Genomic DNA, 13,662 nt, shown 5'->3' with positions numbered 1-13,662 from the left:
CTGGCAAATTTTTGTGTTGTTCCCCCTAAGTGTCAGTGCATATAGCTGTCACTTGGGACTTCTTTACCTTTTTAATCTAGACTATTAACATATCTCTCCTTTAGTTCTGACTCTTTACATTGTTTAAAGCTCTTGGCCCAGACAAAGAGGTCTTTGCCTCCAGAAGACTCTGCAAGAATAGTGTCTGAAAGACCTCCAAGTGTCACATAAAACAATCACTACAGAGTTTTGATTGACATACACATGTACAACTGCAAACCACCTTTCAAGAAACATACTGCTTACCTTAGGGTCTTTTGGGCTGAATCCCGAAATGTAATCATTTATCAAGTTAAAAACAAATCCTCTGTCCATAAAGGTCAAACAACGCTGGAGAAAACATAGCAACATGTGACCAATTGTTGAAAATAAAAGCAATCAGCCTAAATCACCTCCATAGTACCATCCTTCCAGCAGCCAGATTTGATCCTCTGGGCTGCTGCTGACTTTCCAAAACATACTTGATTCTGTTTCTCTGAAATTATTTGGATGACATCACTTAAGTCTCCAGTGGACAACAGGAACACTTAAAAAGAGAGCATATGTATTTCTTTTCAGGTTTTGAACAGTTGCTAGGAGTGACTGAAAACCCTAGATAACATACAGAGTATCACTCTCTCTCAGAAGGTTTCTTCCCTAGGAAGGTTTATCCCCTCCAGAGTTTTCATCATCTTTTCAGTTTCTTCAATGATGAAGTACAAACACATTTGTTTGCTTGCTGCTTATTTCTAATTGTTTGTGGTTTTCTTTGTTTGATTGTTTGTTTGCAATTTTGTTTGTTTGTTTGCTTGTTTTTTCTTCTGATAAAAGCCTGGGAGAAGGAAACAAACTGCTGACCTTCAGGAAGTTGGCCAAGCTAAAGTTGACATTCCTGGACTCTTCGGGGATTTCATTATAGCGAATGGTCACGTGAGGAATGATGGCGAGCAGCAAGGAATGCAGGGCGTGCTGGTAGGAGTCGGGGAACCGCTGGCCTCTGGGCAGCTGAAACCAAAAGCACGTCCCACGCTCAGTGCTGCAAACAGCTGGGGAGAACCGCGCACAGGCACGAGTTCCTTTTAGCATTCGTTTATGTTATTTCTTAATAAAACATTGGAACAAACGAAGTACTGGCTGAAACTGCAGTAGATAGTAACAGAAAAGAAGGCTGCACAAGCCCACTTTCGCTCTTCCTCTTTTCACTCTCAACTGTAATTTAAAAGTTCCAGATCTCTGGATGCCTCGTGCAGCCATAAGGAGATCTGGATTTTTTAAATTACAGTTGAGAGTGGAAAGAGGAAGAAGGGAAAAGTAAAGTGGAGAAAAGGGAAAGATCTGGCTAGCTGTTCAGCTTGTGAGGGGTTTTTTTAAGTAACAAGTTACATAGTTTTTCAGACAAACTTTTGGAGGAGAGTTTGTTTGTGATGGCTCTGTAATGTAGCATCCAATAAATTTATTTTTACCTTGATTTTATTTTCTTCCAGTAAGTACATTGCCATTGACTTCGCCAGTGCTTCAAAGAAAAACCACGAGTACTAGAATGAACAAAGAATACTATCATTTTTCTCAGCAGGATCAAACATGTTTCACTATGTGGGGAAACAGCAATGTGGGAGGGAAAGCTCAAATTCAAATGGCATTTTTAAAGCACAGCTGAGCTTGCACAGGGGGCTTGGCATGGGTGCATTTGCAGGAGTCCTGCCAGTCTTGGGGTGGGAATAACAACAATCCCCTCTGCACCCTGGTGTGCCCTGCAAGGAGCCAGCAGAGTTTGGAGTGCAATCCCTGTAAAGGCCCAGAGGGGCAGAAACTCAGTGAGCCACCCCTCATGTGTGGCTCAGAGAAAATAGATAAAACTGGCAAAACGAAAAGCCCTTTGCTGTGTCCTGTCATGAGCCTTAATACAGCCAGGTTCCCTGCAAGAATTAATCTCTGCTATAATGGGAGAACCTCAAGGATGTGGATGTGAGGAGCTGTCCTGGTAGCTTTGCTCCTGAGGTGGGTTTAGATGGGTGGAAGTGTTGGGCTTTATACAGATCCCCTTTTCCTCCCTTGCACCCCTGACAGCCAAGTACTGCCAATACTTCACCTTGAGTAGCTTATTGATGGCTAGAAAATCTGCTGACTGCTTCAGGATGGTGGCCATGGAAAGGACCAGGATTTCATGGGTCATCTTCGCCTGTGTGACACTGGGTTTCTCAGCTCGAAAGACGTACTGAGGCAAGAGGAACAGCGTTAGCAGTGTGCCTGCTCCCAGCAGGGAGTTTTGCAGAGTGGTGTGTCATGACTGACCTTTATGAAGGAGCGCAAGTAGTGGTCTAGACCTTCTTCATGGCACTTGGACACGATGTGCAGAAGAACCCTGAGGAGAAATGTGGTTTGTGTTCAGCACGCAATGCGAGGGGCAAGTTCCTCCTGCTCAGGAAAGCAGACACCATCTGTGTGCCATCTTATCCAACCCCAAAAGCCTCACCACTGGCACAGCCTGATTTGCAGATAGCCAGTATTTGCTGGCTGGCATCCCTCACAGCTCCTGTGGCTGCCACAAGCACAGCCCCTCGACAGAGTGCTCAGAGCTGAAGTGGCCACTTTGGTACCAGACCAGGTGTCGCCCAGACCAGCTGCCTTTAGTGCTCCAGGCTCCCTGTGCGAGCAGCTGAGGTGGAGCATTTCTCTGTGGGGGACATATCCTCTTCTTTGGCCTGCCAGGATTAAAGCCTACAGCTACCTAAATTCACACTGCAGTGAACATTAGGCATCTGAATAGTGCTCAGGTGTTAGATAAGTCAAAACGAAAAATATTAAGTTAATCTGCTCTGCACTCCATTCTCTTTGGCTGCATCTATGGACCTGCTATATGGAGAACCAGCCCGTTTTCCCCTCCTGCACATACTGCAAATTCATCCACACCGTACGGCTGATCATGTGTTGAGTCCATTCTCACTGGGAGCCCTTTCCTAATGATGAAACAAGTGACAACTACTGTACTACTGCACCGAGTCTGCAAAATGAACACAAACCCCTACAGAATCTCTGTTGAGAAGGGAAGAAAAAATTCTCCATCATTATTTAATTCTGATATCTTCTTGCATCCCCTGAACATATTAATTTTGGAAGGCTCTTTTTTACTGAATTTGCAAAATTTGCTCCTTGTTACATGCACTGGATTATTTTTGGGCTGCTGCCTTGCAGTTCACTCAGGACAAGCAGACCCTAGAGAACCTGCCAGCCCTTTGGAAGTGCTCCAGGCCGCTGATGAAGGCAGCCAGCGCCTGGTTTCCCCAGCCAACATTGGGGATTTACATTCCAGTCCCAGACAGAGGGAACAACAAACTATTACACATTGTCACAGAACCCACAGGCCAAACCACAGGGAGGAGCTTACAAGTCATTTATCAGATAAATGGAGTTTTAAATTTCACTCTGAAAGACTGGATGAGAAAACAGTTGTCATTAAACGGAAAGCTACTGATGAACTGGAAAGCAACAGGCCAAACTTTGAAAAAGTCTCTGGAAGTGAGGATGGGAGCTGGTTACCCAGCAGGTAATGGGGGTCACTTGTTCTCCTGTCCTTGCCCTCTGCTGATTCAAGCCAAGTGGGATTAGAGTGCTCCACACAAGAGAAGTCTCCACAACCTGCACTACATGGTATAGGACTGTGATTGCAGTGGGCCCCGCATCCCTGAGGAACCAGGGCTCAGGCTCCAACCTCTGCTTTCATGGGAGTGAGATGCTTTTGGTACATGGATGCACGGTGCCTCCTGGAGTCAGAGGAAGATCTCCACGGAGTGGCATCCAGCATCTCCCTTTACACTGCAGCACTTCATCAAGGATGAGCCACGGGAGGAAGATGGATGTTGTAATGAGTGTATCCATCAGTTTAAGGGGTGTCATGGCCAGAGCTAGGCAGCAAAGATAGTTTTGCACCTCTTGCTCCCTTTGGGCCCTGCACAAGCCTGCAGACAGCAGAAGCTTTCTGTGGGGACCAGGCCCTGGTCGGTGCTGCCCTCTTGGGGCTGCAGGCACAGCAGAGCATCACTAAACAAACCCGCTTCTGGCTGTATGTTCTGAGCCAACACGGATGTAGTGGCTACTTGTACAGCATAACACACCCAGCGTCAGGGTATATTTAGTAATACTTCTGACACAGGGGGATGGTGTGCAGGGATGAGATCAGTGCATCGCTCCCATCTGCAGCTGGGTTGTGTCCGGGAGCTCTGAAGCCTTTTGACACCCCAGTAACTTGTCTTCCCACCCATAAACCCCTTTTCTTTGGAAAAACAAACCAGGATGACCTTTAAAATACCACATTTTTTCCAATGCAGCTCTCAGGACAAGTGCCCCATGCTGCCCCAGAAGTGCCAGAAGCCAGCAGCTGGTGTTTCACAGCAAGGGAGCAGTGGACAGGCAATGCTGCCACTTAGCACCTTGTACTGGGAAACCACACCCTGCTTTGCACTGTAGTTTGTGGCTTTGTGTTTGTAACTGGAGAAAACTGGATGGTTCACCAGATACTCACATGGTGCAGTTGACAGCTACTTCATCTTCCTGGGTCACATTTGTAAGGACTCTAAATAGTTGCATAAGAATTACAGGTAGAAACTGAATCATTACTTGGATCTCCATGGCGTGCAAACACTAAAACAGATGTTCAAAACACACTTTTAGTTCAACATTTTGCAGATGTTAAATATTTTCAGTGCACAGATATTTCTGTGGCAATAGGACAGGCATTAGCAAATGCTTCAGGGTGTGGGCTTCAGCCTGTGAAAGGACAGGAGAACTTGGACCCATAGCAGCACTTGCTGCTTGCCCTCCAGCTGCCAGATCCCAGTTGCGTGCCTTTGGGGAGCTACCTATATCACTCATGGCAGGTGTTGATCCTCCTATGAGTTAATTAGAGGCCACATGCTATTATTTGACCCCAATAACCCAGAATTTAAGTCTGAAGTTTTGCTCTCAACTCTTCTCGTCACTTGTGACAGTTCTCTGAAGAGAATAAGTCCCATTTTTACAAATGCCTTTGGAGCATGGAAACCTGCTGGTCGATGACTTGCAGTGAGATTTTTCTCCAAAGGGCATAGCTTGCTATTGGAAACAGGATTTAAGTGACTTGATGAAGGTCAAGATCACCTGGTGCATACACCCTCCATGCATCTCACAGACCTCACTTGCCTGAATCTCATATAATGAGTCTAGGAAGACAGTGCGTTTCATTTTCAGTTTTCAAATTTGCAAATCTAACGAAAAGTTCTTAAATTTGTATCTAGGTATTTAAATTGCTGAAATTATTGAGGTATTGGTGGTAAGAAGCCCTCATGTGTGGTTCCCATGTAAACATCTCCCTGCCTGAAGGCTGCAGCGAGGTCGCTGTGGCTGCGCAGGGCTGGGACCTACCCAGTCCCTTCATGAAATGCTCACAAAGAAGTAACTGTTCTTTTTAGTGCTTGACCTCAAAACCTGCCATTATTTCTATTTCTTAAAATATTTATACGTTATCTGAAACACATCCAATAACTTTGTGGTGATAAATCCCTGACGCTGGAAGCGAAGCTGTTTCTATGGCAGCACTCTGAAAAAGAGGCAGTTATGGGAGGAAACAAGGACAGTAAACAGCCAAGAAATATATTCCCTGAAGAAGCTTTTGCTGGACCTCCACTGAGGCCCTTACTCATGCCACAGTGATTGCCAAAAAGCTGGGTCTCAGTCACAGGTCATCTGTGGTCAAATGTAACTAATTGATAATCTCACAGATCTTTTTCAGCCTGAAAAGAAATCCTGTTTTGAATGGAAAAATTCTTGAAAATGTGAGATTGTGCTACAATTTGAAAGTTTGAATCAGATCTAGGGCGGGAGGAGCGGAGAGTGCAAGCCCACCGAGAGGAGGGTTTGCCACCAGCGTGGCAGGGCGATGCTGACTACTTATCGACTGTGAAAGGCGGTGGGAAGCAGCACACAGACAGCAGATCTTGTGTCAGTAAGCAAAGGTAAGGATCCTGCACAATGCACAGGTCCCAGTGCTGCAGCCAGTGTGTGCTCCTGAAGGGCAGGGGTCTGAGTATTTACTGGTGGTCTGTGAAAACACCAACAAAGCCCACTGATGAGAACTGTTCACCTTTAGGTATTTAATGAGCTCTCCTGGGACTTCCTTAGCTCCCCCCTGAACCAGCTGGCAGTACTGGAAGAATTTGTGCAAGTGCATGTCCTGGAAGAGAAGAAAAACCAGTTAAACACAGCAGCCTCAATGTTTGTCAACATGTACTCTGCAGCATACACCCAAAAATCTGCTGACATACCTGTGGCAGTGGGCCATGTCTCTAGCAAGCCCCATGTCACTACCAGTGGCACTCTTGGTCCCCAGTTGCCATCTCCCAGCCCTACAGTACTGCTCCATGCCCTTTCCAATGCACCCAGCCACTGCCCATCCCCTGGCTCCCAACTAATCTTGAGATCAAGCACAAAACTGCCAGCAGTCGTAAAATTTTCCTTTAGTTGCACTACCCTGAATCACAGCGTCCATCCAACACTGGTCTGGAGAAGGGGAAGCCCTCCTATCCCAGCTGCCTCACCATCTGCCTCACCTACCTCCCACTGTCCATCTGAGGCAGAGTCTCCTTCCCATTCCTCTCCCTCCTCTTCCAAGGTTAAATTTAATTACTGGGTTATTTAACTCTGAAAAGCATCTGGGAATGTAATTTGGTGAGGAGCGGAACTACTGTGCTGTTCTCAGTGCTGTACAGAACCAGTAAGACCTTAAAACAGATTTAGATGAAGCTGAAAGTGAGTTGCTGTGAATGTAAATGCAGGTGATTCCATCCAGCACAGGACAAACCCTGCCAGGGGCATTTCCCCTGAGCAGAACTGACAGGAGGTGCCCCAGAGCAGGTGCCGGGGATCTTTGCTGCACATCACATGAAGCTTGGGGAAGTCCATCACTACCATAAGATCACAGAACACATGAAGACTTGGTAAAACTGCCTGACCGGTTTCAAAGGGAAATTGGGACTCTTGTTTTCTTGTGTCTGCTGTTGTCAGAAAACATTTTTTTCCTAAACTTAATAAATAGTCTAGTATTTGGGGAAAACTCCCATTTCTACCAGTTCTTCTCTCTCTTGCATCATCAAAACAGGTCATTTGCTCAAATGTTTCCTTGGTCTTGCCAGTGACAGTGCAATTAGCTAAGAAAACATCACCCTCTCCCTTGGTTCATTCATGTACACAACTGTCTGTCTCATCACGTCTAGACAAAGGAGCAGATTCCTGCAAGTAATCCCAGACCTGCTGCTGCATAAGCATCTCAGTGCTGCTCTGCAAACACAGGTACCTCTTTCCCACAGCACCCATGGCACAGCAGTAGTAGAGATACAGCAATTGCTTCCTCTGCTTTTGTGTTGAAAGTCTTTAAGAACACAGTGCTCAACTCACCTGGGTGTAAATGGTCGAATCCAAATGGATTCTGACTTTAAACAGTGGCTTTGCTCCATCCACCCATTTTGCATCCACACTGGGCTGCTGTGAACAGACAACATTCAAGGACTTGGTTTCAGATGGCGGTGAGACGGTGGCTCTGTGCAGACAGCCACCTGGTCAGAAGGTACAGGTTGGGGTAGAAGAACGGGACCCTCCCCAGTGCAAACATCAGTGACCTCATTGCAGCCATGGCAGGGCAAAGGCATCACCGTGAGAACGTGCACACAGAGCACGTGCCCACGCTCCTGCTCTGAACCACAAGCAACAGCCCAATCCAGCCCGCCACAAACATATACTCTGCAATCTTTATAGCCACACAAAGTGGAATTAAAAGTGTCCTGTCTCCCACCGCTAAGAACCTTAAGCTTTGGGGGCTGTCCTGCAGCAGGGATCTTTCCAGCTGCACAAGCCCAGAACTTACAGTGGTAACAAAAGCTCAGTTTTCCTCTTCCCTTTATGTTTAAGCCCATTTTAAATGGCCTTCATACCTTTCGTGACTCTGTGTCCCCAATACCCAGGTAGCCAGGTGGAAGGTTGGATGAAACGGGCAAATGCCGCTCCAGGGTGACAATCCGTCCGTCTTTCAGCAAGGGGACCCAGGCGTATCCCACTGTAGAGGCAACCAGCAACAGGGTTAGCGGACACACAGCGATAAATGTTTAGCTCAAGCTCCAAAAAGAGCTGTGTCATCCTGAGAAAATCCAACTCGCCATCATACAAGTGGCTTGAATGCGGCTGAGATCGGCCATGTCAGCCTTGTTAAAACATCTTTTACCCGCTGACTCGGTGAATGAAATTCAGACACAGCGCAACCAAGATCAGGAGTGGGTTGGAGGTTCAGAAATGGTGTGTGAGTCTGGAGCATCATGACAAGGGTCCTTCAGTCGCCCAAGGATGAATGGAGATACATCCCAACCAGCAGCACCTGGTCTCCCACACGTGCCTTGTGTTGGCAGGATCAGCCTCTGAGGCCGCATCAAGTTTTTGTTGATGACTTGACTGAGAGTAGATCCATTCATACAAATCAAGGATATGCAAAAATAGCTGCCAGATTGCAGCAAAAATTTGAGCTTTAGTATACACTAAAAACATTGTGTTTTACTCCAGTTTAGAGCCACGATTTGTATTAGGTTGCTTTCAAAAAAGAATTCAGATAGGTTAGTATTTTAATCTACTATTTTTTCATGTTCCTACATTCATTTTATCTTTACTCTTACACTCCAGCAGAAGTAATTTAAGCAGTGAACATACCTTGAGTTTCAACGGTGTCCTGTTTTTTCGATGTTGCCTTTGCATTAATTTCACAGCTGACATGATAGAAGGTGAAAAGCAAATGATGCTTTTGATGGAGGTGAATTGGAAGCTCAATTTTAATCTAAAATGATATCATGATAGATAAGTCTGTATTTTTAATTGTGGAGTAATATTTTAAGTTCTATTTTATTTCACAAATTCTATATTGCATGCAGTTACACGAGACACATTCTTACCCATTTTAAATAACTCCCGGCTAACATTTTCATCATATTTGCACATTACTTATTAATGGCAGTGTGTGATTGGAGTGCACAAAGCGTGACAGTAAAGACAGCAGAAAATAAACTGGCATTAAAAATTGACAAAGTTTCTGGCTTTGCTGAGCCCTTCTACTGAGGCAAAGGGCTCACAATTATTTTTATCTCTATTTCACCCAGCCCTGGAAAAAGAGATATCTTGAAAAGCCCCTCGGCTTTGTAGCATCCAGGAAAATGTCTTATTTCCCATCATTTTGTTTTTACCTCATCATAGAACTCCGGACTCTGGTTGTGATGCAGCACAGCAGCATATGCATTTGTGGTCAGGAGATGGCCTCCGGGTTTGCCATATATACACTGGAAACACAAACAAAGAGCTGGATTCAGGGTTGCTGCCACGCTAAATTAGCCAGCCAAATTGAAACAGCATGGATACTCAGTGTCTTCTTCTTGTCCTGCTCACCCTGGCTAGCACAGAGCACACAGCAGTGAGCCCCAGGTCCCTAGAAATAACAGGTACCCACCTTTAATGGCCTGGCATCAGCTTCATCTGAATCCCTGAACTCCACACAGACAGCAATATTCCTTGCCTGAAACAAGGGAGAACGGGAGGATGAGACACTGCCAGAGCTCAGCAGTATCACCCCAGACTACACCAAGTCCAGCTGCAGTGGCTCTCCAGGTTGCTCACCTTTGCAAACACCTTCTGGTTCTCATACTTCAAATGCAAGGGGTAGACATAGAGGTGGTTTTTGTAGACAGTGAACGGATAACAGTATTTTGCAACTTCTGGGACAAGTTCCTCCACTTCAACTGCAATGTCCTCACAGCTCTTCTCAAAGGGCTTTATAGGAATGTAAGAAGCTGTGACACAATCTAGAAGAGAAGGAAAGCTTGGGTAAGTGCATGCCCCACAAACATGGGAAGTACAGCCCACGTGAAAGGGAATTTGTGGACTGGAATCCTGCCATTGCTCTCGAGCATCCAGTTCTGTTCACATCAGAGGGTTGTGTGTGTTGAGCAGGCAGCAGGACTTGGACCATTTCCATTGAAACGATTAAGGGAAAATTCTCCCCTTGATCATGCAACATCTGTGGTCCCAAACTGCATCAGCAATACTGAGAATAGACGGGTGCACAGGCACTACAGGGCTCTGCTCTCCTTGCCAGGGGAGACTGCAGAAATGGTACTTGCCTGTAGCTCTGGGCAAAGTCAAAGGGTCTTGTGAACTACCCATGTCTGGGCAAAGACGGCTGTTCTGTCCAGGACCTTGGGACTTCCAGGAATTTGAGCCATTAAGTTACTGTTTTATAAATCACGCAAACATCACCTGACTGAAGCAGACAGGCTGCTGAGATGACGGCTTTCCATGAGGAAAGCCTTTTGGACAGGGGACCAGACTATAGAACCTGTGATAGGAGCTGCAAAAGGTCCATGGAGTAACACTGAACACATCATGAGTGTTTTCTTTGCCTCAGTTTCTTAAAATGCAAAGTGAAGAATCATACTGACCATGTCTGTGAAGCCCTCTGGTGTTATGGAACAAAAATACTATATGAGCTTGGTGTAAAAATAACAAAAAAAACAGGCAGGTGCCTTCCTTTAGATTTAGGATGTGATGTCCAAACTGCAAAGCAGATGCACCCCTCAGGTAAACCTCAGAACTTGGACCACATCCCTCCACAGAATCCATCAGAAAGATGAGTCAAGGCTTGTGCCGATTACTCATTGAAACCCCAAATGCTCTTGTTAAGGTAACAGCAAAACTCCCCCTAGAAGCATTAACTCCTGAGGCCAGAGCCATCAGCGTTTATTTTAAGATCCAAGATCCTTACTTGTGAAGTCCAGTGGGATGTCTTTGATGACAATATTTAACTGGGCTGGAATGACCTGTAGTTTTGTCTTCTCTGGTCTGCATTAGGGAGAAAAGAACAAGAGTGTGAACATTGAAAACTCAGGCGCTGAGCACACCAGTAGGGCTTTTTGTTACCCTCTGTGTATTTTAGAAATTGTCATCTCATGCTTACACTGAACTGTTTAAAAATGTATATTAAAATGCCTGCTTAGCCTCTGCACCAGTCTCTTACACTTACTTCTTATACTCTGCTAAAAGCTTCAGCATATCTTCATTTGAGATTTTGCTGCTGTCTTGCTTGTACAGAGGTGAGAATTTTCCTTCAGCATCGAGAGTGCCCTGGGAGTCTTTGAACACTGGTCTGCAGAAAAGAAGAGACACTTTTCTTAAATGTTGGTAAATATACAGACATTGAGGTCCTTGACTCACCAGGCTGAAGGGCAGTTTATCAGGCAAGAGGTTCACTGGCCTGCGACAGCTCTGCATGCTGCCAGGCCTTCCGATCACCCTCCACACAGACTGCAATCCTCCATGTCACATAGAATCACATGGGACATCACCCATTTCTCTTCTCTCCACCCAGGTGAGAAGGACACGCTCAGCCCAGACCCAAGCCTGGTCCACAATCACAAGCACCTTCAATTCTCTTCCTCTAAAACCAAGTGGTAAAGTATCTTCCTATTTGCACATAGGCTCAGAGCATGGAAATCCTCCTAGAAAAGGAGTGCGCAGTAAAGACCATTCTCGGGACATACATCAGCTTTCTCCTGAACGTAGAGCAGGAGATTGGACTCTGCCCTGGATGAATATCAGCATCTTTGCCCTTGAACAGAAAGGCTGTGGGTATCTGTATACAGCAGGAACATTAAAGCATCTGTACCCCCTTTCTGTGCAAACAGCTTCCTCTCAAACCCACAGGGATGCAGAGCAACACAGCTTGCTACATCAGGCTGTTTGCTTCTCAACTCCTTGGTCTCTAAATGCAGCTCTTTACCCAGCAGGAACAAATCTGAAGCCTAAAGAAGCCCACACAGAGCCCACAGCTATGCTGAGGCACTGCATAGGCTGAGTGCTGGCTCCCAGGAGCAAGCTGCATCCCACAAACACGATCTTGAAGCTGAGCGGCCAGTGTCACAGGAAAATTCAGCTCAAGAATACACACTGCAAGCTGCATACTACCAAATCCCATCCCATTGTGACAGTCATCTGGTGTTCCCATGTCATTACCATCCCTTTTGTCAGCACCAAACAGCAATTTAGGACTAGGAAGCAGTGGCAGAGGGATGAACTTGCCTCAGTTCTTCCTCTGATGTGAGATTTAATGGAGTTAGCACTGATGTACTTTATGAGTCCCAGTAAAAGAACAGCGAGGGAACAGGATCACTACCTCCAGTCATTCTCAAGGACATACATTAGAGTCTAAGATGGGAGACCAGGCACAGCTGATTGCGACTGCCAGGCCAGGGGATCCTCTGCCCTCATCCTGTCCCTGGCAATGGCTGGTGCCGGGAGGGAATTTCTGCACCGAGTCCTGCAGTAGCATGGGACAGGGTAATTCACCCCCAGGAACGTTCTGCCCTGATAGCAGTAGCTACAGGTCAGCAGGAAGGTTACTGCCTTCCCAGCACTGTTTACTTTTTAATATTTTGTTTCTAATTCTAGATAGAGCATTTCAGGCCAATCCACATTCTGCCTTGGGAATGGGAGCCAGATTCTGCCCTCAGCTGTAACTTCACTGACTTCAGTCACTTGGCCCTTTGCCACTCGGACGGAACGTCGGACAACTCGCAACAGCTCCCACCATGGCCAAAGCAGTGTCTGAGGTCACTAACCTGGCAGCCCAGCCAAAGGGCATCCTGTACTGCCCCAGACGGCTGCACACCTGCTTGGCCACCTTATGGACCTTCTGAGCAGTCTGCAAAACACAAGAGAGGTTAGTGTGTGCCCCGGCTTCTACGTGGCCCTGGAAAAGGCGTAAAGAGCACTGCACCCTCCAGGGAAAAGAAACTTCAGGCATGCAGTGCAACAGTCACCAAAGCAGCTGACAGACATCCCTGTCGCTTCATACCATGCACATTTATTACTTTTGCAAAGCAACAGTGAACATGTTGTGGGCACAGTTGTATTAAAACTGACTGTAATTGGCTCATCCTACACAAAGTGTGCTGAGGCAATGTCATCACATATCAGGTGCTCCATACATTGATTTTCCAGGGATTTTGACTGGCTGCAGCAAGGCAGCATCAGTTCCATCTAGGATGCAGAGACTGATGCCAGCAGTACCAGGGCCCCTCCCTGTATACCCTTTGCTACTGTTCCCCTATGATCATGGCTCCCTGCGTGGAGCAAGAGAGAGGCAGGGTGAGCAGAATAAAGGGTGAAGCTCATGTTTTGCTGCTACTAAAACATCACTTTTCCCAGCTGGTGTGAGCTGGGACCAGTTCAAGACACTGTGTGCAGCACTGTGTAGCAGTGCAGCCCTTTTCTCTGAGGATGAAGTGTCCCACTTTTTTTACTGCCAGATCAGGCTTTGCCTTCTTGAACTGTAATGGGAAAAGGTCCCCATGCCCCAACTGCTTGGATTTTTCTAAAAATCCTCTGCCTCCTCCCAGGGGAAGGAATCAGTTCTCCAAGGCCAGCTCAGCTGATGACAGTCTGGGAACAGCATGAGTAGCAGAATCAAAGAGAAAACAGTATTTGCCAGAAAGCAGCTAAAGAGCAGCAGAAACAACCCATGTTTCAGACTACACTACCCTCCCCAGCAGCAGACAGCATCACTAAGCAAGTACTTTCATGGCCCCATCC

At 46.4% G+C, this 13,662-nt stretch overlaps 1 protein-coding gene across 3 annotated transcripts in view; it reads right to left on the bottom strand.

The window, feature by feature from the left end:
- The window catches only part of DOCK11 (dedicator of cytokinesis 11), an 83,595-nt gene that overhangs the window by 37,068 nt on the left and 32,865 nt on the right, over positions 1-13,662 (bottom strand). For all 3 annotated transcript variants that reach the window (XR_014185006.1, XM_082062111.1, XM_082062112.1), the window contains exons 14-29: positions 12,690-12,772; positions 11,096-11,218; positions 10,838-10,914; positions 9,694-9,878; positions 9,527-9,592; positions 9,267-9,359; positions 8,740-8,863; positions 7,977-8,098; positions 7,444-7,530; positions 6,134-6,223; positions 4,538-4,656; positions 2,311-2,380; positions 2,108-2,233; positions 1,482-1,553; positions 877-1,023; positions 286-369 (exon numbers count right to left, since the gene is read on the bottom strand). Coding sequence is in view for 2 of the 3 variants with exons in the window: in XM_082062111.1 (XP_081918237.1) it covers positions 286-369; positions 877-1,023; positions 1,482-1,553; positions 2,108-2,233; positions 2,311-2,380; positions 4,538-4,656; positions 6,134-6,223; positions 7,444-7,530; positions 7,977-8,098; positions 8,740-8,863; positions 9,267-9,359; positions 9,527-9,592; positions 9,694-9,878; positions 10,838-10,914; positions 11,096-11,218; positions 12,690-12,772 (1,668 nt within the window). In the remaining variant the exon portion in view is untranslated. The remainder of the gene's footprint in view (positions 1-285; positions 370-876; positions 1,024-1,481; positions 1,554-2,107; positions 2,234-2,310; positions 2,381-4,537; positions 4,657-6,133; positions 6,224-7,443; positions 7,531-7,976; positions 8,099-8,739; positions 8,864-9,266; positions 9,360-9,526; positions 9,593-9,693; positions 9,879-10,837; positions 10,915-11,095; positions 11,219-12,689; positions 12,773-13,662) is intronic.

The sequence above is a fragment of the Streptopelia decaocto genome (genome assembly GCF_964273445.1).
Source record: "Streptopelia decaocto genome assembly, chromosome: 10".
In the NCBI taxonomy this organism is placed as follows: Eukaryota; Metazoa; Chordata; class Aves; order Columbiformes; family Columbidae; genus Streptopelia; species Streptopelia decaocto.
This window is presented reverse-complemented; position numbering and strand designations above follow the sequence as displayed.